At 45.4% G+C, this 26489-nt stretch overlaps 1 protein-coding gene and 1 long non-coding RNA gene across 3 annotated transcripts in view; one reads left to right on the top strand and one right to left on the bottom strand.

Annotated features, from left to right (window-relative positions):
• Window positions 1-4606: 4606 nt before the first annotated feature.
• Window positions 4607-21007, bottom strand: GOT2 (glutamic-oxaloacetic transaminase 2; the record flags this gene model as incomplete). Of its 2 annotated transcripts, XM_079724399.1 has the most annotated exons (10): window positions 4607-4729; window positions 5302-5452; window positions 8125-8290; window positions 8777-8927; window positions 10057-10161; window positions 10535-10696; window positions 11235-11294; window positions 13340-13468; window positions 16368-16524; window positions 20904-21007. In XM_079724399.1, 10 exons carry the CDS (start codon window positions 20990-20992, stop codon window positions 4607-4609), a joined length of 1293 nt encoding a protein of 430 aa, XP_079580525.1. The 2 variants fall into 2 exon arrangements, with proteins under 2 accessions (XP_079580525.1, XP_079580524.1); XM_079724398.1 differs by lacking the exon at window positions 13340-13468 and having other exon boundaries at window positions 20904-20992.
• Window positions 20968-26489, top strand: part of LOC307067104 — a 27668-nt gene continuing 22146 nt past the window's right edge. The window contains exon 1 of the long non-coding RNA XR_013811408.1: window positions 20968-21078. This is a non-coding gene — a long non-coding RNA (uncharacterized lncRNA). The remainder of the gene's footprint in view (window positions 21079-26489) is intronic.

Here is a 26489-nt window from a genome sequence, read left to right as displayed (position 1 = left end):
TGTTTTATTTATTACTGAGTAACAATATTCCATGGTATCTGCAGTTTGTGCAACTAATCACTTTTGAAGGACATCTGAGCTGTTGTAGGTTTTTAAAAACATAAATAACAGCTTTATTGAGACATGAATTTTACCAAAAAATTTATACTTTCAGTGCCCAATACAGTGGTTTTTAGTATATTCAGAGTTTTGCGATCATTGCCACTATCTAATATCAGAACATTGTTATCACTCCCCCCAAAACCCTGTAACCATTAGCAGGCACTCTCCATTCATCCCTCCCCCAGGCCCCTGGCAACCACTAATCTACTTTGTGCTCTGGATGAGCTGTTTTCAAGGTTCATCCATGTTGAAGCATAGATTAGTACTTTATTCCTTTTTATTGCTGAGTAATATTACATGTATGTATGTGTATGGCTATATCACATCTTGTTTATTCATTCATCAGTTGTTTGGACATTTGTGGTTTCCATTTTTTGGCTATTATGAATAACGCCACAGTGAATGTTGAGGTACACTTTTTTTGTGCACACGTTTTCATTTATTTTAGGTATATATGTAGAAGTAGAATTGCTGGGTCAAATGGTAACTCTATGTTTAACCTTTTGAGAAACTGCCAGACTGTTTTATTTTTTAAAATAAATTTATTTATTTATTTTTGGCTGCATTGGGTCTTGTTGCTATGTGCGGGCTTTCTCTAGTTGCGGTGAACAGGGGCTACTCTTCGTTGCGGTGCATGGACTTCTCATTGCGGTGGCTTCTCTTGCTGCGGAGCACAGGCTGTAGGCGCGAGCTTCAGTAGTTGTGGCTCGCGGGCTCTAGAGCACGGGCTCAGTAGTTGTGGCTCATAGGCTTAGTTCCTCCGCGGCATGTGGGATCTTCCAGGACCAGGGCTGGAACCCGTGTCTCCTGCATTGGCAGGTGGATTCTGAACCACTGCGCCACTAGGGAAGCCCTGCCAGACTGTTTTCTAAAGCAACTGCACCATTTTACGTTCTGACCAACAGTGTGTAAGGGTTCTAGTTTCCCCATATCCCTGATAACCCTTGTTATTGTCTGATTATAGCCATCCTAGTGGGTATGAAGTGATTCTCATTGTGGTTTTGAGTTGCATTTCCCTGATGACTCATGTTAGCATCTTTTCATGTGCTTATTGGCCATTAGTATGTTTTCTATGAAGAAGTGTCTATTCAGACCCCCTTTTTATTATCAAGTTGTAAGAGTTCTTTATATATTCTGGATACAAATCCCTTATCAGTTATGTGATTTGCAATACTATTCTCAACATTTTTATAAGATTGTCATTTAAAAAAAAAGAAAAAGTTGGTCTTTTAGTTATTAGATATAAATAAACCAATAATTTCTATTAAAATTTTTTTCCAATCAACTATACTCCAATAAAATTAATTTTAAAAATTTCCACAGCCTACAAGTAAGGAAAAAATTTCAAACAAAATTTTCAAGTTGGTTGAGTGAGCTGGACTTTGGCTGTTTAGATGTAAGCCTAAGGTAGTTGTTCTAATAGCACCCAATGGCTGGCCCATGCATCAGCTGTATCTGCACCACCTAGAAAGTTTTGTTTTTCTCATTTAAAAAAATAGATTTGCAAGCCTTACCTGAGACATATTGAGTCAGAGTGCCTAGAGGTAAGGCCAGGGAACTAATAATAATAAAAAAAAAAATCCAGATTTGGGAACTATCCTACCTCAAATGATGGTAAAACAAGGCATGACTACTCTTTCTGGGCAGGCAAGCTACCTCCTCCATCAAGTGGAAGAACATCTTAGACCCTAGTAGGAAATGAGGAAAGGGTTGATGGCCAACAGACTGAACTGTGAGAAAAACATTAGGTTCACACCCTACATGACTTTTCAGTGAGGAATATAGGACTTGGTCCAGGATGAGCTGGAAATACATGTGTTTAAAAATAACAAGGTCAGTCGGGTGGTCAAGTTCCTTTTCCAGCTGAGGTCTTGGCAGCCAACTTTGAATCATTTTGGCTCCAGACAGGGAGACTTAAAGCAGTTTCTTCTAAGCTAGCCAGTCATCTCCTTTACAGAGTAGCTGACTAATATGTTTACTGTTTCCCCATTTTAGATAGTTTCCCAAAGACATCTGGTGAATCAGTCCATTCAGTTGACCTTTTACCACCTTGGTGTATCCATTAGCAATAGGAACACAGAGAGCCAAGGAGCAGGAGTGAGCCCATCAGGTACTGTGTCTCTCAGAGAGCGAGGAGAAGCAAGGGGGAACGAACAAGTTGAGCCCACTTTCCCCTCCCAACAATAATCAGAATGCTGTGGTTGGGCTCTGGGCCTGACTCCTGCTCCACTGCCTGTCTGCCCAGTAGCTGTCCTATCCTGAATGGCTCCTGGCATTAAGCAGAAGGTGACAGAATAACCTTGGGATGTCTGCTGACAGAGCATATGACTTTATAGTAGAGGCTGCACACTGGCGATCTACTGTTTGCATCTTGCTTGCAAATCATTAAAAAAAAAAAAAAAAAAAAGAATTAGTTGGGGCTTCCCTGGTGGCGCAGTGGTTGAGAGTCCGCCTGCCGATGCAGGGGACACGGGTTCGTGCCCCGGTCCAGGAGGATCCCACATGCCGCGGAGCGGCTGGGCCCGTGAGCCACTGCCGCTGAGCCTGCGCGTCCGGAGCCTGTGCTCCGCAGCGGGAGAGGCCACGGCAGTGGGAGGCCCGCGTGCCGCAAAAAAAAAAAAAAGATTAGTTGCCAGCTTTTAAGCGTCAATAGACCTCCCATAAAAATCAGGATTTCGGGGCTTCCCTGGTGGCGCAGTGGTTGAGAGTCCGCCTGCCAATGCAGGGGACACCAGTTTGTGCCCCGGTCCGGGAAGATCCCCCATGCCGCAGAGCGGCTGGGCCCGTGAGCCATGGCCACTGAGGCTGCGCGTCCGGAGCCTGTGCTCCGCAACGGGAGAGGCCACAACAGTGAGAGGCCCATGTACCGCAAAAAAAAAAAAAAAAAAAAAAATCAGGATTTCCATTTTATTTGAAAAATTTAAGACCTGCAACCCTGGGCTTTCATTTTCACAGTGCCTGTCACTTACTCCCCTACTATGCCTCATCTCTGAGGATGCGGGCTGGTCACTGACAATCATCTCACACCCAGTTCACGTTGCTTTTTTACTTTACATGCACTGTTTGTTTATATTACCTACTTGACTCCTCTAGACACCCGAAGTTGCCACCTCCCCTCCCCATCTCCTCATCACTGCCTCTATCCACAGGATCCTTTGAGGCACTCCATTTACTTGTCTACCAAGGTCCAAAGGATTGTACCAGCATTTTCAGCGTTGTTGGACTGGACATGAGGAATGACATGACAAAGATGTGGCTTTGGTTTACATTCGAAACAGCTAAAACATCTCTTGGCTTATGGTCATCTGGACACAATTCCAGATTCCAGGGATATATACCCACTCCTACCCTTTCATCCCATTAAAGAAAAAAGATAACATGGTAAATGGCGGTTGGGTCTACAGTAACTTTATTGTAACAGAGAGACCAGGCTGCAATAAGTCTACATGATTAGAGCAAATGGTGGTTATCCTTCCAAAGGGTGAAGCCTGATCCCAGCTGGCAGCACACAAAAGTTAAAGACCAGAATATCCTCTTTCCCGATTCTGCCCTGCATTGCCTGACTCATGATATGAAATGAGTGACTGCACAACCATACTGAACAAAGCTACGAGGTCCAACTGGGCAGAGGCAACATCCCTACAGGAGATATCATTGAAGGGGATGCTGAAATAAAGTGCAGTTACCTACTGTCTGCTATTCTTTGCCAAGAAAAGCGAGGGTATGGAATGAGCAGTAAATAATGTTCTTCATTCTTCAAATAAGTAAATCCTATGGGATGGGACTGATGGTCAATCAAGGAGTAGAACAGGATGAAAATCTAGGCTAGTTATAGATCTTTGTGCCTAAGGAAAAGCACAGCAGTGAGTAAGGAGAAGAGGAACACTAAAATGCCTGCAAGTACTCAAAAGGAGAGCCTTCTTTCTTTTTTTCTTAAATAAGACGGGAAATTGCATCTTTATTTTCTTTGCTGCAGCGGTAGCAGACTCGCTGTAAAACATGATTTCTGTCATACGGTTTGTTGATAAGGTTGCTCAATCATGGGAGGACAAACATGAGGCTGACTGTTAATGTTAGAACTAGGTCTTTTCACAAAGCCTCTAATAGGTGCTATTTTCACGCTGGTTTTACAGAGGAACCCGCAACACCAAAAGGTGCTTCTGTTAAAGCTTCTGAAATATTGCAATGGTGTGATTGACAGGTATTTTTGGGGCTTATATCTTTCTTGTACATGTAAACTCTGTTGGAAAAACTGGAGATAAAAGGATGAGTGAGAGTTTGGTTTACAGCCACAAAGTTCCCAACACCAGCCACAGGTGCCTCCGCCCTATTTCACTGCACATTCTTTTCTGAGAAACACATTCAATCGCTGTGTTTTAAAGTACTGTGGTTGAAAAAAATGATCCGCTCACCACCATCCACTCTCCCTCTTCCTCCATGTGAATCTCACAATAGCAGAGGCTGAAGACAGGAAGGTTGTCTCTGTTCCCTCTGACCAGGGGAATTACTTGGTGACCTGGTGAATGGCATGAGCAAGGTAGCCCACGTTGCCCGAGGTGACCCCTGCCACAGAGATACGGCCATCCTTTGTCATGTAGATGGAGAACTCCTTGGTCAGCCGCTCCACCTGCAGAGAGAAGAGTGTGTGGGCACTTCCTGGTCAGGGGGGTTTCCCCAGCCCTGGAATGGCACAATTAGCCAACAGTTAGAACAGGTAAATAAAAGAAGGTCTGTTTTCTCACTTAAACCCTATTCCAGAATTTGGCATGCTAGCTTAGAATGAAAGAATAAAAAGCTATTTTAAAGTAGGATGTTGAATTCTGAAGTGTGACCAGGTAAAAAAAAATCTTATATTCAGCCTTTGTAGAAAAATTGATCCAGAATCCAGCTATGGAACAGCTACTCTTCCTATCAATATTCAGGCTCCTGCTTGTTCTGGAATCTTTCTGAGAAACAGCAGTGTTTATAAAAATGATCAAAACAAGCTCTGTTCTTCAGAAGTTTGCAACCTCATAGAGGATACAGACAGGTAAACGACCAACAAAGAATAAAACGAAAGCTTCATATTTCTTTTACCTATGAATGAAGCTTCAAAATGACTGTTTTTAGAGTAATCCTGAATGGGTAGGTGACCTGAGGAATTTTGGTTTGCAAAGACTGATCAATTGGTCTGCTGCAGAGAAATTGGAGTCTACTCACCTGTTCAGGCTTTAGGCCTGTGAAACAAAACATGCCAATCTGGTCAACGATGTGCTGCCAGTTGTGGGAGGAGCCCTCCTTCTTGAGGTTGGAGACCAGCTGAGTCCGCATGCTAATGATGCGGTCGGCCATGCCCTTTACTTCTTGTAACCTGGAAAAAAACCCCAAGATGGAGCTCAATTCTGGCCAAGCACTGACAAATAAGCCAGTTCCCGGCATTTTTACTTCCCTTGAGTACTGCTCTAGTGTGCCTCAATTCTCCGTTTTTGACCGAGTCCTGTGTTGTCACTGGTCTCGGAAGAACGCTATTTTACAGCATCCTGCTTTATATCAGAACACCATTTTGATCAGGCAACTAAAATAGTTGACATAATTGAGTTATTAAGAAAAATGAATGCAGAGTGCCTTTCTATTTACTAGATGGATACTGCCCAATTCACGCATTATTTAATAAAGCCAATTAGATTTTCAATTTAAAAAAAAAGAAAAATGAATGACTAAATCACTCTACAACATAGGACTAAGGCTCTCCATCCCTTACTCAAGGGGCAAAAGCTGCAAATTAAACAGTAAAATATGACCTTATTCTTTAACATGGATGGAAGAAACATTCCTGCCTTCACAATTAAAGACAGCGTGCTGTGAACCTACCATGTGCCCAGCCATGCGCTAGGTGCTGAGGAGAAAGGGAGGACTGAGACCCAGCTTCTCCCTTTAAAAGCTTACCATTGTGGCTGGGAGCAAACCTGCAAACAACTGACTATGGAACAAGGTGGGGTAAGTTAAGAATCGATAGAATTGTGCTGTGTTAAGAGAGCCCTGAGAAGAGAGGGTGAATTCTATCTGGGGGAGCACAGAAGGCAGTCCTCTGACTGTGCATGCTCGCTGGATTCAGGACACAATCTTCCCCTTCCTCAGAATCTACCCTTTCATTCTGTTCCTATGGAGCTATGGGAAATTCTTGTTGGCTCTCACTAACTAGATGACTGTAAATAATTTATCTCATTGTTCTTATGTGTTCACTTTTCAAACCATCTGTCCACCATGATGTCATGCAGAGGTAGAACAGAGGTTACATACTGCCAATGAAAGGCCAAATAAGAGTCTTCGTCATGTCTTATTTGACCCAGTTAAACATTCTTAGATTTGGTACATGCACATAAAGACATGGATTTGTAGCCTCTCTTGAAAAACAAGAAACTGGCAACACTGCACCAGCCTTGTGATTACTGGCTGGAGCCCCTAGCCCCACTAAGGATGGCATTTGATTTTAAATTTCCTGTAGTCCTATCCATCCAGCTTCATTCACTTTGAGGCCTGGGTCCTAAAGGCACTGAGTACATGACCATGGCTAGATCCAGGGCCACCTTAGCAACCACTGCCCCACCCCCACCCCCATGCTCCTTGTTGTCCACAGAATGAAGTTCTGACTTCTCACAATATCAAGGTGCTTCACGACCTGCTCCCACCTTCCCAGCTTTGCTGCCTTCTCCACCCTCCCTACACTCAGTGTTTCTGCTACAAAACCCACTTGGTTTGAAGCACACCCTGCACGATGCACATCACATGCCTGTGCTGATCCTCACGCACATCTTTCCCCTTCCTTCCTTTCCTTTCCTTGCCTCTGCCTTCTCTCTTCAAGGCAGAACTCAAATGCTGCTGTCTGCATCACTTCCTCCCTCATTCCCCACTAATCAATAGTTCTTCCTTTACTCAGCATTTATTCCATCTGTCTTGTAGCAATGCTATATACGTGTATCTCTCTCACTAGATTATAAACTCCCCAAGGGAAGAGATATCTTAGTCACCTAGCACAGTATCTCTGTCATCTCTGTACACTACAGACTTCAAATGAGTATTGAAATGCACACATTAAAAAAATAAACATCTTGATAACCATTAAGGACCATGGAAATATTTTTAAAAACCACTTAAAAATATTAAGAAAAAAAGCTTAGAATAATTCTTAGAGACAAAAACAAAACCAACCCTACACACACATATATAACATATTTACACATACATATGATACATGGACATACTATTCATGTTACAACTATGAATAATAACAGGCAAAGAAAAAAAATCTGGGTTATAGTGTCTTGCCCAAACTTTCTGAAATGTACTCCCACATTAATTTTATAACAGATCTAATTTAAAAAGTAGTTGATTTTTTGGTAAGCCTTGCATAGATCTGTTGTACTGAAAAGAAATATCCTGAACCAGACTCTATTTACTTCAATGTTCAGAGGATTAATCTAAGGTAGAAAAAACAGTTGTTCCATGATGACCAGGTGAGCTGCAGAAGAAGTTTCTCACAGACTTAGCTTTTCTATCCAGTTAGCTGCTTAGGGATCTATGCCCTCGGTTAATCAGCCACACAGGATAAACTCTTATGTAAAAAATCACACCTTCCATGACTCCGAATTATATATAGCAGGGGTTGGCAAGCTTTCTCTAAAGGGCTAAATCGTAAACATGTTAGGTTTTGTGAGCTGCAGACTCTCTGTCACAACTATTGAACTCTGCTGTTGTGACATGAAAGCATCCACACACAATTCATCAAGAAATGGGGGCAGCCTAGATTTGACCTGCAGAACATAGTGTGCCAACCCCTAATCTAGACCAATGTTTTCTCTTACAGGGAACAACCAACTTATTTGTTCGAAAGTGCTGACAAAATGTACACTCCTCTCTCCTTCCTCCCCTTCCACATATGGAAGCTGAGTGACACTGCACGTCCCTATCAGCCAAGCATAAAGGAGCGCTGAAGGATCAGTGGTGGGAAGGGCAGACGGCTGGGGAACGGCAAAGTGCCTTTACCATTGTTTCCGCAAATCCGGGCTGGTCAGAATGGTGGAGGCAATCCGGGCACCATTGACAGGAGGGTTGGAATACATGGGACGGATCAGGATCTTCAACTGTGATTCTACCCTCTTGGCTTCATCAGCATCTTTGCAGACCACAGTGAAGGCTCCCACACGCTCACCTGAAAAGAAAAAATGGATCTTGTATGCTGGTTCTCCTATCTAAAATACTAAAGGCAGTCATGATTCCATTTGCTGTGTGTTATCTGTTTCCACCAGAAGCACAAAATAACGCTTTGTTATAAGTAAGTTTTCAACAACTAGCATGGTGCATCTACAACAGAAAGTTGGAGTACTAGAGAGTGGTCACAGGTCTCTCTTCATTGTATCTATTGTATCTATCTTCCTGGCTCACAGAGCAGTCACTTTTTGTTTAGAGAAGCCGTGATAGGTTTCTTTGCTGGAGGAATTCAGGGACACTGAATAAGATACGGCTTAGAGCAGTAAAATCCACTTTACCCGTCTTTCCTCTCTGGGTAAGAGGGACACGGACAACACACGCACACACACAACCCACCCCTTCCAAGACTCTACACCTTTGTGGCACCCTCTCCTACCACTTCTTCAGTCTCAACAGAACACATATCACCCTAGGTCCTTTAGCTTACCGTACAAGCCCATGTTCTTGGCATAGGACTGGCAGAGACAGACATTAATGCCCTGTTCGATGAAATGGCGCACAGCCCAAGCATCCTTGTTACCATCGCCACTGGCAAACCCTTGGTAGGCCATGTCAAAGAATGCAAAAAGATTGTTTTTCTGGAAAGGAAAGAAAAGATGACCAAAGCTTTAGGCAGTTCTTCTCAAGATGCCCCAGATGGTTACCTGTGCTTATTGGGACCATGCCTGCTTCACTCAGACAAAGTCAACAGTTTTCTCCCCAGGTGGCCGTTTGGAGATGTTTTATTTTCCTAGAGTTAAGATATCAACATATATATTTTTTTATTCAATACTTTGGTGGATATGGGCCTTCAAGAAGACATTAAGAAAAGATAATCTTAATCCAACCTGGACAGAATGCTGTCTGGTCAAACAGGAAGCATGGCATGTGTGATCTTAGTTCTCTGACCAGGGATCGAACCCATGGCCCCTGCACTGGAAGCATGGATTCTTAACCAGTGGACCACCAGGGAAGTCCAAACAGGAAGCTCTTCTAAGGCCCACAGTGGTCTGGGTAGTTATTTTGGTCCAGCCAACACAGGACGAGCCTCAGCCTTTCCTGGGGGTAATGAGACTCTGGCAGGCCATCTTATTCCCAGGGCTCAGGGGACAGCCTCACTATAACCATCTCATTTTGAAAGTGCTCTCTGAATGCTGTCTCTCTGTCCCACTCTGTTCGCAGCTTAGGTTTGACAGAACGTAAAGAAAGGGAAACCGAAAGGAATGAGAATGGGGACAGGAGCCAACAGGAATATCTTCCTCCTTGGGAATTTTGACTAGTGCCTTCTCTCACAGTAGAATAAGAATCACTGTGAATAATTAACAGCAATGCCAAGGAGAGTGGAAAAGACAGGAGGGGATGTGAAAAAGAGGATAAAAGGATGAACAAGTAGCCACTGACCAGGGCAAGTGTAGGCACCAACAGCACATATCCTGGGGCCAGGGGATACCGACTGTGCAGACTAGCCAGCGACAAGTTTTATCAGAATTCTATACATCTTGGCTGAGGAGCAAAAATTATTTTCAAACTGCTCATGTATCATCAATTACAATTAGCATCAAGAACTGCTAATTATGCAAACAAGGAGTTCTTTCCTGGCAACTACACAATGCATGGAAATTTCATGCAGCCTCGAGGTTAATTCTCACTGTTAAGACTTCGCCAAGTGAAGCATCCAAGGCTAGTTACTAAACACAGAACAGTCACCGGTCAGTTCACCTGCCTCACCTTCACCACTGCAGCCATCTCCTTCCACTGTTCAGGACGAGGGTCCACTCCCGTGGGGTTGTGGGCACAGGCGTGCAGGAGAATAACACTCTGTGCTGGTATTTTCTAAAGAGAACAACAACCAAGAGATTACTTTGCAGCTTTAAAGGAGATCATTTACCTGAAATGCCATAGGGTCACCATTATTTGATAAGTAATAAAAATAACATGAGATCTGGGAACTAGCTCATCCTGGTTTTTATTTTTATTTTTATTTTTGGCCGCTCTGTGCGGCATGCAGGATCATAGTTCCCCGACCAGGGATTGAACCCGCGTCCCATGCAGTGGAAGCACGGAGTCTTAACCACTGGACCACCAGGGAAGTCCCTCATTCCAGTGTTTTAAGTTGGATATTGAGACCTAAGTGGGAGACATCAAATCTCCACAGGGAGGTTTATTCCTTGTTCCTTCCCCCTCCTGCCCTGAAAGCCACACTTACTGAAATATCCTCAATAGCGCCTGTGAAGTCAAAGCCACACGTCTTGGGGTCGTAGTACCGGTAACTATGTAGCTGCATGCCAGCGTCCCTGAAGATGGGCGTATGATTTCCCCAGGATGGTTTGGGCAGAAAGACATCTCGGCTGAACTTAAAAAATCTTTGCTAAAAGATGGAATGAAAGGGAATGGGAAAATGAAGAAAGGAGAGGCAAAAACAACAACAAAAAAGTTGATATATTTAACTGAGGAGACATTTTTCTCTACTGAAAGTCAGCTTCTCTCTACGATTAAGAGACAGTGATGACTCAGCAGCGAGACTGCCTGGCTTGGAATCAGGCTGCAACAATTACACTGGCTATGTAGCCAAGGACCTGTCTGGGCCTCATTTTCTTCCTCTGTAAAATGGCATTAACTAAATCTCCCTCAGAAAGATTAAACAAGTTAAGATATAAAAGCTCCTAGTTACAGTAGGTGCTCAATAAATTGTACTTATTATTATAATTATCTCTTCCTTATAATTTCTTCTAAGTACTTCCAATCCCCCCTCTCCTCCCAACTCCATTTATCAGAGAACCAGAAATCTTCCAGCTTTGTGGAAAGAGGAAATCTACTTCTGGGTCAGAAGTCAAACACATATGCAATAGGGAACCCCATCATCCCCAGCTTACAGACCGTCTTACTGAAGGAGTTTCCAGACTCACCAGAAAATTGGCTCCAATCCTTAAGGCCCCGGTTCCAGAAATGGTCTGCACGGTGATATACTGAAGGAGAGACACCCCCGGTCAGTGAGGTGCAGCACTCTCTCTACGGGCCCACGATTTAACAAACCTGAGCTCAAGCCCACAGGGAGGCACCGTATGGTCAGTACCTTTCTTTCTTCAGAAGATGAAGACACCCTTCCAAATGAATATTTAGAAACAAGAGAACAGTACTACTGTTTCATTCCATTTTCTAAGAGAGAGCAACTCTCCTTACAGGTTCTCAAAAGAGCTGGCTCTGCAGTTTCTAACACCTGTGCTGATGTGGAAGCTAATTCCTTATGGCCTGCCCTGAAAGTTGTTAGTATCATACTGTGTTATATGAGAAACTTTCAGAACACAGCCCCCTACGAGATATGAAAAAGGAGTGATTTATACAGAGAAAAAAAGACTCGATGAACAGTCACTACATTGAAATATTATTCTAGACTTATATGAAATTGAATGACTCTCTGAACATCAAAAAGCAAGTCATCTTAAAAAGTCAACAAGTATATTAGAATAACATTATTACATGAGTAATATTCTATGAGTTTTCATAATCTGAAAATACTTTTTGGGTAACAGGGAGATGGCCTGAGGTAAATCTTCAAATTGGTCAACTTTAGGGGAGGAGTAAGAAACTATAGTAGGGTTTTTTGTTTGTTTGTTTGTTTTTTAGGCACCATAGAAGTATGAGGCTCTACAAAACATCAATCTACTTTCTGGACTGGGAGGCAGTGGATTAAATGGGGGGGAACCCTACTAACAAACTCTTTAGTAAACAAAGTTTGCCTGTGCAAACTTTGGCATGTTAGAAATAAAAACCTAACTGTAAATCTGATAATAAGGATCAGAAAGGCATAGCAATTTATAACAGAGAAACTGATGTGATTTTAAGATAGGCCAGTCTTACACTTAGGTTACAATTCGCTAGATGATACACAGACTAAGCAAAAATTACAGAAAAATATAGACGTTTTAATGAGAGGTTAACAGGTGGTTGATTATATGGATAGCAATCAAACCATATTTTGTCCATGACTTAGGATCATTACTACATTACCCTGGGGTCGAGATTGTATGCTTCTCTCCCACTTAATGAACTAATGTTCTTAGACCAGTATTGTGAATAAACTATTTATTCTGGCCTTGGGAATGGGGAGGGGAGATGTGTTAGCTTAGCTTTGCTTTGTGTGTTTTCCCCCAGACTTACCCAGAAAAATAAGTATTTAAACACACAAATGTATCTATTAAAAAACATTTGTTTCAAAAGCAAGGAAACTATAATGCACATGAGACCACATGTCAGGCTGGCTGGCTGCATCCCACCTGCATGATGTGAGTCTTCTACTACAAGTGCTGGGCCTGTGTTTACTCTGTGGGTGCATACTAGAACCTGTTTGTAAAAAGCTTATGTTCAGTGACCTTTAGGGACCTCTTTCTTCCACAGTAAGAGGGGCCCCAGGGAGCTGGAGGGAGGAGACACCTAGGAACCACTTGTGCTTCACCTCTTGGCTGCAGTGATGCTCTCTGCCCTCTGAGAGGAGGGAGACAGCATGGAGGGAGCATGGTCTGCTCTTTCAACATCCAAGCTGGCTGTGAAGGGGTGGCAGAGGATGCCAGGCTTGTCCTGGCACCAACAGTCACCCTGTGGCTTGTTTTCTGCCTGTTTCCTCTACCTAAGCTGGCAGCTTGGGACATGAGGGTGAGGGCTAATTATAGGCCTTAAAACTCGGCATAGTTTGGCATTCCTCAAAGCCATTCAGTGTAAAATGAACATAAGCACACACAGAGACTAACAGCAAAAACTGTCAAATCTTAAGTCAAATCACTACAACATTTTTAGGATTACTACTACATTTTTGGAATTGGTATTATATGAAACCTTTTATTGAACTAGTGGCAATTTACTACCTAAAGAAGAGATATTAGTCATTGTGCGGCGACCTCAAAACAATCATCACACACAAAGTGGTGTATCTTTTCTTATTTAAATTATTTCATATTTGTTTAAACTGTTAAATTTAAAAAGAGACCCGTATGATGCCAGAGTCTGTTCTCCTTACCCGGCCACTTTTCAACACTTCGCTGTTCTCACCCAGGGCTAGTTCTGCAGATGCCTTACAAAATTCAGCCAGTCCCCCAATGGGCAGGTATTCTTTGTCCAAATTTCTTGCAGCAATCTGGGCCTCTGCCTAGACAAGAGAAAATGCATCCATTTAGTTTCTTCTCCTTACCTGGAATTACCATGAATAATATCTAATGTTTTAGAAGTTAAATTTTGGAAGTAAAGCCTTTTTTTTTTTTTTTTTTTTTTTGCGGTACACGGGCCTCTCACTGTTGTGGCCTCTCCTGTTGCACAGCACAGGCTCTGGACGCGCAGGCTCAGCGGCCATGGCTCACAGGCTCAGCCGCTCCGTGGCATGTGGGATCCTCCCGGACGGGGGCACGAACCCGTGTCCCCTGAATCGGCAGGCAGACTCTCAACCACTGCGCCACCAGGGAAGCCCGGAAGTAAAGCCTTTTAAAAAAATTTGGAGATACTGTTCAAGAAGAAGGGTAAGTAGAATATATCTTATATTACAGAACAGGAATATTAAATTTTTTATCATATTTTACTTTATTTTTAGAAGTTAGGTTTTTTTTAAAAATTTATTTATTTTATTTATTTATTTTTGGCTGCATTGGGCCTTCAGTGCTGTGTGCGGGCTTTCTCTAGTTGCGGAGAGCAGGGAGCGCAGGCTCAGTAGTTGTGGCACACGGGCTCAGTAGTTATTGCTCACAGGCTCTAGAGCACAGGCTCAGTAGTTGTGGCACACAGGCTTAGTCGCTCTGTGGCACGTGGGATCTTCCCAGACCAGGGCTCGAACCTGTGTCCCCTGCACTGGCAGGCGGATTCTCAACCACTGTTCCACCACGGAAGCCCATTAAGTTAGGTTTTATGTGAATGGGTAGGTATATGCTGTCTCTTGGTTTAAAAAAAATGGCATTCTTGGGATGCACAAGACAAGGTTTAAGAGCAACACTTAAAACAGATGTAAGATGATTAAACCAAAACAAATACATAAAGAAGTATTTCAAGGTATATACCAGTCTAAGAACTTCAAAAGGTTAATAGTAATAGTCACATATCTTCATGCTTTGGAGTCAGGGGCCTGGCTGTCCCTTACTAGCTGTGTGACCCTGGGTGATTTATTAACCTCCCTGAACCTCAGTTTGCTCACCTGTTGAATGGGGGAACAGCTGTTTCTACACCTCATATGACTGAGGTGAAGAGTTAAGAGGTAATGTACAAAAGTGTGTGGTGGTGTTTCAGCTTGTATCAATAGCTAACACGTGCTGAATACTTTAAACTGATTTACTGAGAACAAAAGCAATCCCTGCATGACCTGAGACCCAGTAGCCAGCAGTTTTTGTGAGTCTTCTTATCACAACCATTCCTTGAGTCCTTTTTTCTACTCAGAGAATTAGACAGAGGACACCTAATCCACACTCCCATACACTCAGAAATTTCTTCTTTCAGTGGTTCATTCAGCCCATGCTCTGTTACTGCAGTGGCTCATGAGGGCCTGAGCCAGCCTACTGCAGCTCAGATGATCACAGGGTTCTTTATTCCCACCCCAAAGTATGCTCCCGTAACTTCCACTCAGGATGTCTAGTTCTGCTGTATGTAGGAACAACATGTCACTACCCCATGTTTGGAAGTGACAAAGCAGCACGTATTTCATCAGAGGAGGTGCAGATGGAAAGGAAACACATACTTTCTTTTAAAAAATTGCTCTGGGACTTCCCTGGTGGCGCAGTGGTTAAGAATCCGCCTGCCAGTGCAGGGGACACGGATTCGAGCCCTGGTCCAGGAAGATCCCACATGCTGCGGGATATGCAACTAAGCCCGTGCACCACAACTAATGAGCCTGTGCTCTAGAGCCCGCGAGCCACAGCTGCTGAGCCCATGTACCCTAGAGCCCGAGCTCCACAACAAGAGAAGCCACTGCAATAAGAAGCTCATGCACCGCAACAAAGAGTAGCCCCTGCTCGCTGCAACTAGAGAAAAGTCCACGCGCAAAGAAATGAAGACCCAACGCAGCCAAAACAAAACAAAACAAAAAACTGTTCCAAGGAAATTAGTTACATTATTTAGAGTTGTGATAACCAATAGAAAGACTACTAATAAAAATACGACAGGGGCTTCCCTGGTGGTGCAGTGGTTGAGAGTCCGCCTGCTGATGCAGGGGACACGGGTTCATGCCCCAGTTCGGGTGGATCCCACATGCCGCAGAGCGGCTGGGCCCGTGAGCCATGGCCGCTGAGCCTGTGCATCCAGAGCCTGTGCTCCGCAACGGGAGAAGCTGCAACAGTGAGAAGCTCGCATACAGAAAAAAGAAAAAAAAAAAAAAAAAAAAAAAAAAACCCCGACAAAATAAAGAAAATTATTCTATAGTTCAATAGGAAGAAAGGACAGAACACGCCTGGGTAGGAGGGTTTTATTAAGGCAATCAAAATGAGAGAAATGGAAAATAACAATGGTAACCCTCATCCACAAAGGGCTATTCCTATCACCAAGAGACAATGTTTAAATACTTGGACCTTTTTTAAAATTTTTATTTATTTATTTATTTATTTTTTTTGCGGTACGCGGGCTTCTCACTGTTGTGGCCTCTCCCGTTGCGGAGCACAGGCTCCGGATGCGCAGGCTCAGCGGCCATGGCTCACGGGCCCAGCCGCTCTGCAGCATGTGGGATCCTCCCGAACCGGGGCACAAACCTGTGTCCCCTGCATCGGCAGGCGGACTCCCAACCACTGCGCCACCAGGGAAGCCCAATGCTTGGTCCTTTTGTGCATCCTCAGGATTAAACATGACACTCTGCCTGTTTTACAGATAATCATAGAAGTTCAATCTTGGAAAAGACCATATAGTTCCAACCTCTCACTTTTATAGCCAAGGAGACTACAGCCCAGACAACCTACGTGATTCAAGCAGTATCAGAACTAGAACCCAGGTCTCCTGACTCCCAGTCCAGGAGTCTTTGTGTCTCTCTTCAGGAGGGCCCTTCAGTTATTCATCCCCATCAAACAGATGTCTGGCAAGCTTACCTTCCGGACACTGGGGAGCACGTAAGGCTTTCCAGTATCATCCCGGTAGGCACCGACTCCCAGATTCATCTTTTTGCTGTTGGTGTCTCTCTTATAGGCTTCTGTGACTCCCAGGATGGGATCTGGGGGCCCCATCTCCACATGAGCCCACCAGGAGCTGAAATGGGAAATATAAGACATCAGTCACAGTAACTAGATTTCCATGGCCAAAGACGTCTCGGATCTGCCAAAAATCCATTTCAACAAATGTTTGCATGTCTACCATGCACATGGTATAGCAATAGACACCAATAATCCAACAATGCATAAGACTTCAAAGCACCTTGCAGAAGAGTGGAGGCCAATAATATTAATGCAAATGCTGTGAGAAGCAAAAGGCGGGGGCACCTGAATCATCCTGGGGAGGACAGGGTGCATGTGTACACTTTCAAAGCAGTCCAAACCTGACCTGGATTCCCAGGCAAAGGATATTTCAAGTAATTTGGCAGCGAGAAGCTGTGAGTGGTAAAAGATGAGACTAGAGAAGTAAGCAAGGACCAATGTAAGGGTGTTCTGTGACACCAAACCAAAGGGATTGCGTTTTATCCTGTTCCCAAACTTGTTAAGGGCATCATTTGGAAGGCTTATTAAAATACAAGTTCCTGGGCTCTACTTTGGATGTAGTGAAAATATACAGAATCATTTAAGGTTTTTTTTGGAGGGGGGATGGTGATCAGGTAAGAAGAGTGACACGAGGAGACTTGCATTTTTAGAGCTCATCTGGTCACAAGATGGGGTACTGAATGCAGAGAGGGAGGGGAAACGCAGAAGGATCACTGAAAAATCTGGTTCAGCACCCAGCGAGAGAGAGAGAAAGATGAAGGCCTGAACCAGGATGGGGGCAGTTGAGGTGGAGAGGATGACAGAGAATTGCCAGGTATTTAGAACTGGTTGTAACATCTTACTGATTTCCTCATTACTTATTGAGTTAAAATGCTTAACAATATTCATTATTTTATATTTGTATGCGTCATGATTTTACATTAAAAAATATCCTTTAAACGAAATCTTGCCATTTGCAGCAATACAGATAGACTTGGAGGGCATTATGCTAAGTGAAATTAAGTCAGAGAGAGAAAGACAAATATTGTATGATATTACTTATATGTGGAATCTAAAAAATACAACAAGCTAATGAATAAAGAAGCAGACCCACAGATATGAGGAACAAACCAGTGGTTACCAGTGGGGATGGGGGAGGGGTGATATAGGGGTGGGGAGTGGCGGGTACAAACTATTGGGTGTGAGATAGGCTCAAGCATGTGTCGAACAACACAGGGAATACAGCCAATATTCTGTAATAACTGTAAATGGAAAGTAACCTTTTAAAAATGTATAAAAAATAGGGACTTCCCCGGTGGTCCAGTGGCTACGACTCCACACCCGCAACGCAGGGGGCCCGGGTTTGATCCCTGGTCAGGGAACTAGATCCCACATGCTGCAACTAAGAGTTCGCATGCCACAACTAAAGATCCCGCGTGCAGCAACGAGCACGCAGCAACAAAGATCCCGTGTGCCGCAACTAAGACCCGGCACAGACAAATTTAAAAAATAAATAAATATTTTTAAAATGTATTAAAAATGAGAATTAAAAAATAACTTTAAGCTCTCCTGACAAGTTGAAAATTGTCTCAGTCTCAGTAGCTGTAATTGGTATGTACCGCTAATTCTCTCCTAACAAAGGATGGATTATTCCATTTTCAGATGTCCCAGGCTTTTACTTCTTTCAGTAGCTTGCCCTGTGCAATGTCAGTAGGGCAAACTGCATGGATTCAAATGCTCAGCCACCTATCAGCTGTGTGAGCACAGGCGAATCATTTAACTTCTCTAAGTCTCAATTTTTCTTACCTGTAAAATGGGGGCACAACAGTACCTATCTCGCAGGGTTGTTACAAGGATGAAAGGAGCTATTAAATATAAAACACTCAAAAACAGAGCCTGATACACAGTGCTTGATGTTAGCTGGTATCACTGTTACTAAATTATTACTACTACACTTTTATTTATAACCACCTTGCCCCTAGTATGGAGACTGGTGAGGCAAGTATGTAAAAAATTCAAGGAGCATAAGTTATAACTTTATGACCAAATGCAGGTCTCTCCTGCTCTTCAATTATCACTATTTAGTTTTCTCTGGAGTCTTGGAGATGTTATCATTCTTCCTCCTCACTAGCACTACTGCCAGGACTCAATCCTTCTCATTCTTTTTTCAGTGTTCTAGGCTGCTTGGTTGTGCCAGTATCTAAGCAATAGTAAGAAACAGATACTAACTCGAAGCAACTTCTGAACTGGGCCTGACGAAAGCTTTCATTATGTCCTACCCATGATTCAGACCCTGAAAACATGTAGCCACCTGCCCACCTATATCACTGTCATTAACTCATGAGTGCAAGGAACACCTTGAATGCCCAACGACATACAGAGAACTTAATAAACAATTTTCAATTTTAAAAAGATGGTTCTGTTTCCAGGGCCTTCCATCAACGATGACAGAGCCGCTGCTCCTAAACCACAAGGAGAAGGCACCATTCTTATTAAAGGGTGTGAAAAGCACTTATTTGTCAAGTTCTTTAAAAAGTTTATCTAGTAGAGAAATTCTCTCAGAAATCAGTCTTAAGTCTTCTGGCAGAGAACTGATTGAGAGTGGTATCTTTTAAGAAGGATTCTTAAAAAATTTCAAAACATTAAATCTGAAACAATCTAAATAAAGGAGCAGGAATACTTAATTTGATTAGTCAGTCCTATATCAGTACTGATGTTTCAGTCCTCTATGCCCTTTATTATTCCATTCCTTCTAAGGCTAAAGATCACGCCCACATTGTAAGAACTCTAATGATTTTAAGGGATAGTACTAGAGGAAACCAAGAGTGTTCCAGGGACAAAATTGATACTGATAACTTGTGGCCTACAAAGCATTCCTATCTATGTACTTTGGACAAAAGCGCAAAGCTTCAGCCATTGAGCAATATTGACCAGCCAACCAAAAGATGTTAGGTACAAAGTATTCAGATAAGCATGTCCAACTCAAATACCTTGCAATTTTTCTGGGAGTCTCCCTAGTGCTTTATGGTTTTTAGAATGTTTTCCCTCACATTCTTATTTGCCTGCGCGTCCGGAGCCTGTGCTCCGCAACGGGAGAGGCCACAACAGTGAGAGGCCCGTGTACCGCGCCCCCCCCCCCAAAAAAAGAGCACACCTTGACAGTGGGCCAAGAAGGAACCAAATTAGGTAAAGAAAAAAGTGTGAAAGCCTGGACAAAACTGTACTGCCAAGAGTGTGGGGCTTTGGTAAGGACAAACTGTTCTGCCGGCTTAAAGACACCGTGCATACATTCAAACGAAAGGCCAAGGCAGGTATGAGAAGTCAAGGCTTTGCTCTTTGGAGTTAAGGTCTGATTGGGGTGGTTTGGAGACTCGGTTCCTGATTAGGTAGTCATTAAGGGCACTCTCCCAAATCGGCTTCTTGTGTGAATTAAATAGCCTGGCTTCGTTCTCTCCACTAGGAAGGGATTACTAACTCGTTTAATGCTCTGTAACCTTTTCTCTGCAACACATCACACAGTTTGAAATTACACATTTGGAATTTTTTGAGTGACACCGGTCCCTCCCTCAGGCTTGTTCACCGCTGCAACTAGCACGAGCATCTGGTCCAGTGCCTGGCTGCGATTAGGAAATACTCACTAAACTAAAAGCAGAGCAAGAGGGAGGGGAAGGCAACTTCCCTACAGCCAGACCTCCTAAGGGATAAAACGGGGGGAAAAAAGTCACTACACCCCGACTCTTACATCCAAGGGCCAAAGGGCCAGGGGGAGGGGATCACCGGTGACTCAGGAGGCGACACAGGCGGGAGAATGCCGCGCGCCAAGGTCACAGGATGCAGGGAGGAACGCCGAGCCTGAAAGCCAGGGCCCTGAGAACCTTCCTCCCTTGAGCTTTCTTCCCCTGGCACACAAACGGCAGCCGGCCCCCGCCCCTCCAGCCCTGCCATGGCCCAGGGAGACCCCAACAGGTGAGCCCCGCCACCCCCCAGAGCAGCGGGTCAAGGGCTCACGCCCCCCATCCCCCAGCCCCGCCCGGCGCCGCAGCCAACCGGCGCGAGGCATTCCCGGCCCCGCAGCCAATCCACGCGAGGCCGGCTCGGCGCCACAGCCCGGGGGCTCTCCCCTTACCCCCACCCGCACTGCGCCGAATCTGCGTGTCGTGACCTCTCCACCTTTAATGGGAGTCCGGGTGCCGTAGAGGGCCACACTTCCTAACCCAGGGGAACGCGTTGGCAGGCTCTCCGACAGTCCTAGGGGCATGGGAGGGGAGGGAGGTAGGACCCGAAGGGTCATTGTGAGGCGCGGACGGTCAATCCTCAGCCCCCTGTGAAGCCGAGGGGGTAGCAGAGAAAGTTGGTGTGTGAGGGTGCACGCGTGTGCTTTGAAGGAGGGTTAGGTGTTCTGAGGCGCCGGCAGCTCGCAGGCCCATCGCCCTGGCTCCTTTTCCCCCCGCTTACCTGGCTCTGGCAGAAGCCGCGGCAGCGAGGCCTGGGTGGAAGGCGGCGGCGACTCCGGACAGGACGCGGCCGGAGTGCAGCAGGGCCATGGTGGGCGGCGAGGGCAGTGGGTAGCTGGAGGACGGAGCCGAGATGCCAGCGGGCACGGACACGGAGGCACGGGATCCTGCTGAAGGTAAGGACAGCGACTTCCCCGGGCGAGGCTAGAGCGGCCTCCCGCCAGGCCCCGAGCCGCGTCACAGCGCACCCTGGCGGCCGGAGTGAAGAGGCTAGGCTTCCGTGAGGCCTTGGGTACCGCCGCAGGGGTGTCTGCGCCGCAGGGGTGTCTGCACCGCTGGGGCCAAGTGGTCCCGGAAAACAGTGACAACACAGTTTATTGCCGTTCACAGTGCTCGACACGCTTCCTTCATTTAATGACGACGGACCTGACCGAAGAGGTAGCTGTTACTACTGACATGAATGAGCTCAGTTTATAGGTATCAACATGTATAGACCTCAAAAACGTAAAAAAGCAAGTCGCAGAACTATAGGTATAATATGGCGCCGTTTAGATAAAATTTTAAAATGCACAAAATCATACGATACATTCATTCATAAATGTATGTGAAAGTTTGAAAGAATACACCAAGGAGACATTTCAGTTCAGGGTCAGGAGGGCACAAGAGGATATTTGCCCTTATGGAGGGAATAAGACAACTTCGTCATATTTGCGTCATAAAAAATTACAGATAATATTAACGATTATCACCATTCTGGGTGTGGGTCTCTGTAACATATACATTTAACTTTCTCATTAGAAAGCTAATTTTGAGTCGCTGGTATGACAAGTGGATTGGAAAGGACACTCCTAAGAGGTAGGGAGACAAGGTCAAAAGAAGGCTGACACAATAATCCAGGCAAGAAATTCTTGGTTGTCTGAATTCAGGTAGAAGTAGCAATGATGGAGAAAAGGTTACAGATCTGGGACATATCATGGAGTAAGAATCAAAAGTGTTTGGTGATTAAATGCAGGGAGAAGTAGAAAAGGAGTCTGAAATAATTCCCAGTGTATCAGTTAAAATTGGGGTTGTCTGCAGATAACAGAGACCCAAAATAATCAGCTTAATCAAGATAAAATGTATTTCTCTAACATAAAAATATGGAGATGGGCGGTCAAGGGCTGGCGTGGCATTTCTGCCCCACAAAGTCCTCAGGGACCCAGCTTGTGCCTCCGTTCCCACTAAGGTGTGCCCCTCACCGAGTGGTCCAAGATGGTAGCTGCAACTTGAGCCATCATGTCTGCATTCCAGGCAGGAGTCTAAAGGAAGGGGCAAAAAAATCAAGTGCAAAGGGTACACACTAGCTACCTTTTAAGGTAGCCATAATAGGAGGAGGCAGAATGTGGCAAAGATCAGATGGAGGGGAGAGAACCGTGGGAGGGCACAGGAGGGAGGACTCGGTGCCAGCTGTGGAAATCGGGGAGGCCTTCGTGGAGGAGATAGCCTTTGATCTGAACTTTGCAGGACGTACGATATTTCACATGTGGGAGATGGAGGAGGGAGAAAGCATGGCCCGTGCTCCTCTTCACTGTCCCTTCTGCCCCCACCGTTTCCTGTCTTTCTTCTCATCACAGTCAGAGTTCAGGGTGGCTCTCCATCTTCTGACTCTACCTCCAGGGGAAGGCAGTGGCTGGTCAGCTTCCCTCTTCTGACTGTGCACCCCTTCTGGCCATTTCCCGGGTTTTTTTCACCCTCCCACTGCCTACCCCTAATCCTACTATTGATGACTTGCATTCTTGAATCCTGCATTTCAGGTCTCGGTCCTAATCTGCCAATTAGTAGCTGCTGATCCTTTAAGCCGTCCACTTGCCACTGCAGTCAGAGAGCCTCTGGCAGCCACCCCTGCCCTAAAGGCAAACATGATGTCTATACTTCTCTGTATTTTACATATGAACTTCCAAGTAAGCACTCATATGTATATGTGTAAGATCCATCAGTTTTTTTTTTTTTTCAGAAAACAGTTTTAACAAACTACATGCAAGCGCCTGGACTAGGCAATCTGGGCAACGTTTGGGTTCAGACATTTACAGGCTCTGGGTTCCAGCAGTTGGAAATGACTAGATATCATGCTCTGTTCCACAGTGTCTGGAGCTTCTCCAGGCCTTTTGCCCATTTCCTGGTCACCCTCAGTCAGACCCAGAGGAAGTGTTTCCGGGATGAGCTCAGAAAAGTCAGCCCCCAGGGCTCCACGTAGATCCAGATGTTCATTGGATTCTCCTGAGTGAAAAGGGGCAGGAATGTCTAATAGTGAGGAGGTCCTGAGTCACAGAGAAGTCCGGTTCTTCACCGTACTCAACGCTCATCATCGTTTGTATTATTATTTTTAAAATTATTCTTACCACAGTTGGGAATTCTGCTGGAGTCATGAAAGCTGACTGGAATTGAGCTGTCTGGTCACCAGGGATCAATAAAGACAAAACTTCGCTGGCAAATCAATAACCCCTCTCAACCCAAAGGCCCACACCCTCCATCCCAATCCTGGTGAAGTAGTGTATCATAGAACTCTAGAAACAGAAAGGGCTTTCAGGGCTTATTCAGGACAGTGCTTCTCACACTGTAACGTGCATCGGAACCACCCAGGGGTCTTGTGAAAATGCGGATTATGATTCAGCAGGTCTTGAGTCGGGCTTACGATTCTGCTTTTCTAATAAGTTCCCAGATGAGGCCAGTGCTGCTGACCAGTGGACCACATTGGAGCAGCGTAGATCTAAACCATGCCTTGCAGCCCTTTATAGATGTCACAGGAAGCCTGTGTGCCAAACTCCAGACGTCCCACTATATATATGGAGAATCTGAGGCCAAAGGAGGGAAGTATTCCCTAAGGTCACATAGCCAACTATGGTTTGAGACTAGGAACAAAAGCACAGATAGAGGCTAGATTCCTTTTACCAATTTCAGTACCAAATGCAGATAGCTAGGAGGATCCCCTGATCTATTCCCAGCCTGGAGTCAGCTCTTTGGTGGCCTGTCCAGGAATCATCTTGGGGCTTTTGCTCCAGGCCCAGGCTGTGGATTTGGTGCTGCGGGTCAACCTCAGGCAGCAGGTAGAAAAGATGTAGTCTCTTCCAGGCCAGGGAACTGAAGACCCTTAAGGAAAGAGAGCTCAGCACAGACTCATACTTTTTGGGGGAGCACTCTGGCCATCACCACCTGGGGGAATGACTGAAGCAGGACTGGATAGAGGGAGGAGCTGTGTTGCAGCAAGAACAAAGGCTCTGACGCTATAACGGCCCTGAAGAGTGTTCCTGAGCCAGGTCGAGGGGGCCTGGCTTTTGTACCAGTGCGTTGACTCTCTGTCCTGCTGCGTGACCTTGCCTGGCAAGTGAATGGGTTCAGTGGAAAGGGGGCAGGGGATCTGAGCAGCAGCCCCCAGCAGCTACTATGTAGATATTTATATAAATTATATAAGGAGAGAGTACTTATGAGGGGCCCACGTGTACATGGTGTGTGTGTGTGTGTGTGTGCACATGTGTGGATGAGTAGCTGTCTGCCTATCTTTGGAGTCTATGGAGAACGTTCATGTGCACTTGGGGTGACTGAGTGTGACCTTGTCGTGTCTTGCATTTGTGTGCACATGTGGAAGTCAGTGAGTGGGGTGTGACTCTGTGCAGGTGTCTAGGTGTGCGCTGTTTGCATGCTTCCTGAAGAGGCCACCTGAGCCCAGGGTAGGGGATGCTGGGCTGCCTTAGTGGCCTTGGGTTGGGAGGGGATGGTGCTGGTTGGGGGCCACCTCATCTGAAGAAGCAGCCCTTTCTTTGGACGGACTGGGGCCTTTTATATCCCCTCAACCCTAGTCCTCCATGCCCAGCCTGCCCTAGGGAAATGCACAGCCTTGGAAAAAGAGCTTGGGGGAGGCCTGAGTGCAGGCACTCCTGCTAGCAGGAGATGGGGTGTGTGTGTGTGGGGGGTAGTTTCTGGTGTCTCTGCCCCTCCTCATGGTCAGAGAGCATCTTCAGAGCCGCCACAGAATGTACTGGTCTTTGGCTGGTGGACCCTCTGGAAACCTCTCCCACTGGCTCACAGAATGTCTCCAAACACTTATCTGTGTGTGTAAAATTACTCTGGAAAAGCCACCCACCTCCACCTGATAACTAAGGATTTTAATAAATGATTTTTTTAAAATCCTTTGTTAATGTTGTCCATCTGTGGCTCCCCGTGTGCAACCCCTGGGTGTGTCTTGATTTCCCTGTGTTCCCTGTGGTGTGCTTCACATTCAGACGCTTCACCTGAAGGACACTAATTCCCCTGTCAGCTGGGATCATGACTAGCTCTGGGTTCTGGGCCAGACCTGGGCTTATGCTGGCCACTTGCAGGGAGGAGGAGCAGCAGACATGGCAGCGCATGGCCTGTGTATGCCATTTTGTGTGGAAGCTGTGAGGTGGGTGTAAATAAGTAAGTGCCCATAGTGTGGAGGTTCTAGGAGCCCAGAGTGGAGAGGGGTTGCTTCTGGCTGGGGAACTAGGAGAGGTGACGAGGAGGTGACACGTGAGTGGATCTTGAAGGAAGAGGAGGTGTTTCAACATCACTGTCGTCTGTACTTCACGGCTCGGTGTCTGGGAGGCCAGGGCTGGGCCCAGTTGTCTCCCTCATTCACATATGTATGAGCTCAGTCCCCAGCCAGTAAGGTGAATTACCCAGGGCCACACAGAGCACCTTTGATAGGGTCTAGCCTTTCAGGTAGTTGGCCCGTTGTTTTTTCTAATCAGTTCTGTCCCTCTGGCTGCCTATGCTGGATCCACCCTGCCCTGCCCATGGGGGTGAGGACCACGATTCAGAGCGAGCCAGGGCTGAGATGTGAAGGCCTGAACTTATTGCACCCACAATTCCCAAATATGCCCTCCCACCATGACCTGACATGCTCCGTGTTGAGTCATGTCTGACTTACCTACCCCATTGCCAGAAATCCAAGAGTCATCCTTGATCCAGCTCTCCATCCCCTCCCACATTCCCCAGTTGACCTCCAGAATATGTCTGGAATACTACTAATACTACTACTACTAAATATTTATTCCCTCATTTATTCCTCACAATGATGCCAAGAAGTTGGTGCCCAAAGTCTATAGCCAGGGAGGGGCTGAGCTGGGATTCAGGCCCAGCTCTCATTACCACAGGAAGTAGAAGCCACCTGCTTCTCATCCACGTGGTCACATCATCATAGTCCTCTCTTGGGTCACACCAGAAACCCCTCCTCTCATTGGACTGTTGGACTCCGTCTTGCCCCTCAAGAAATTCCCCTTCCAGCAGCTAGCAGGATCCTTCTAAAACATATCACCACCCTAGGAGGACATTGCAAAAAAGGGCAATTATAAAAGAATATGCAGCATCTGCCATAAGACTGTGAGCATCTTGAAGGGCAGAACTGTGAATTGGCGTTCTCTAAGTATAAATGTAAATGCAGATGCCACTGCCAGAGGAGTGCAAAACGGAGACACCCAACCTGGGATGTCAAGAAAAACCACCTGGGTTTTCCAAAGAAGATATGCAGATGGCCAATAGGCACATGAAAAAATACTCAACATCACTAATCATTAGATAAATGGAAACCAAA

The sequence above is a fragment of the Hyperoodon ampullatus genome (assembly GCF_949752795.1).
Source record: "Hyperoodon ampullatus genome assembly, chromosome: 18".
In the NCBI taxonomy this organism is placed as follows: Eukaryota; Metazoa; Chordata; class Mammalia; order Artiodactyla; family Ziphiidae; genus Hyperoodon; species Hyperoodon ampullatus.
This window is presented reverse-complemented; position numbering and strand designations above follow the sequence as displayed.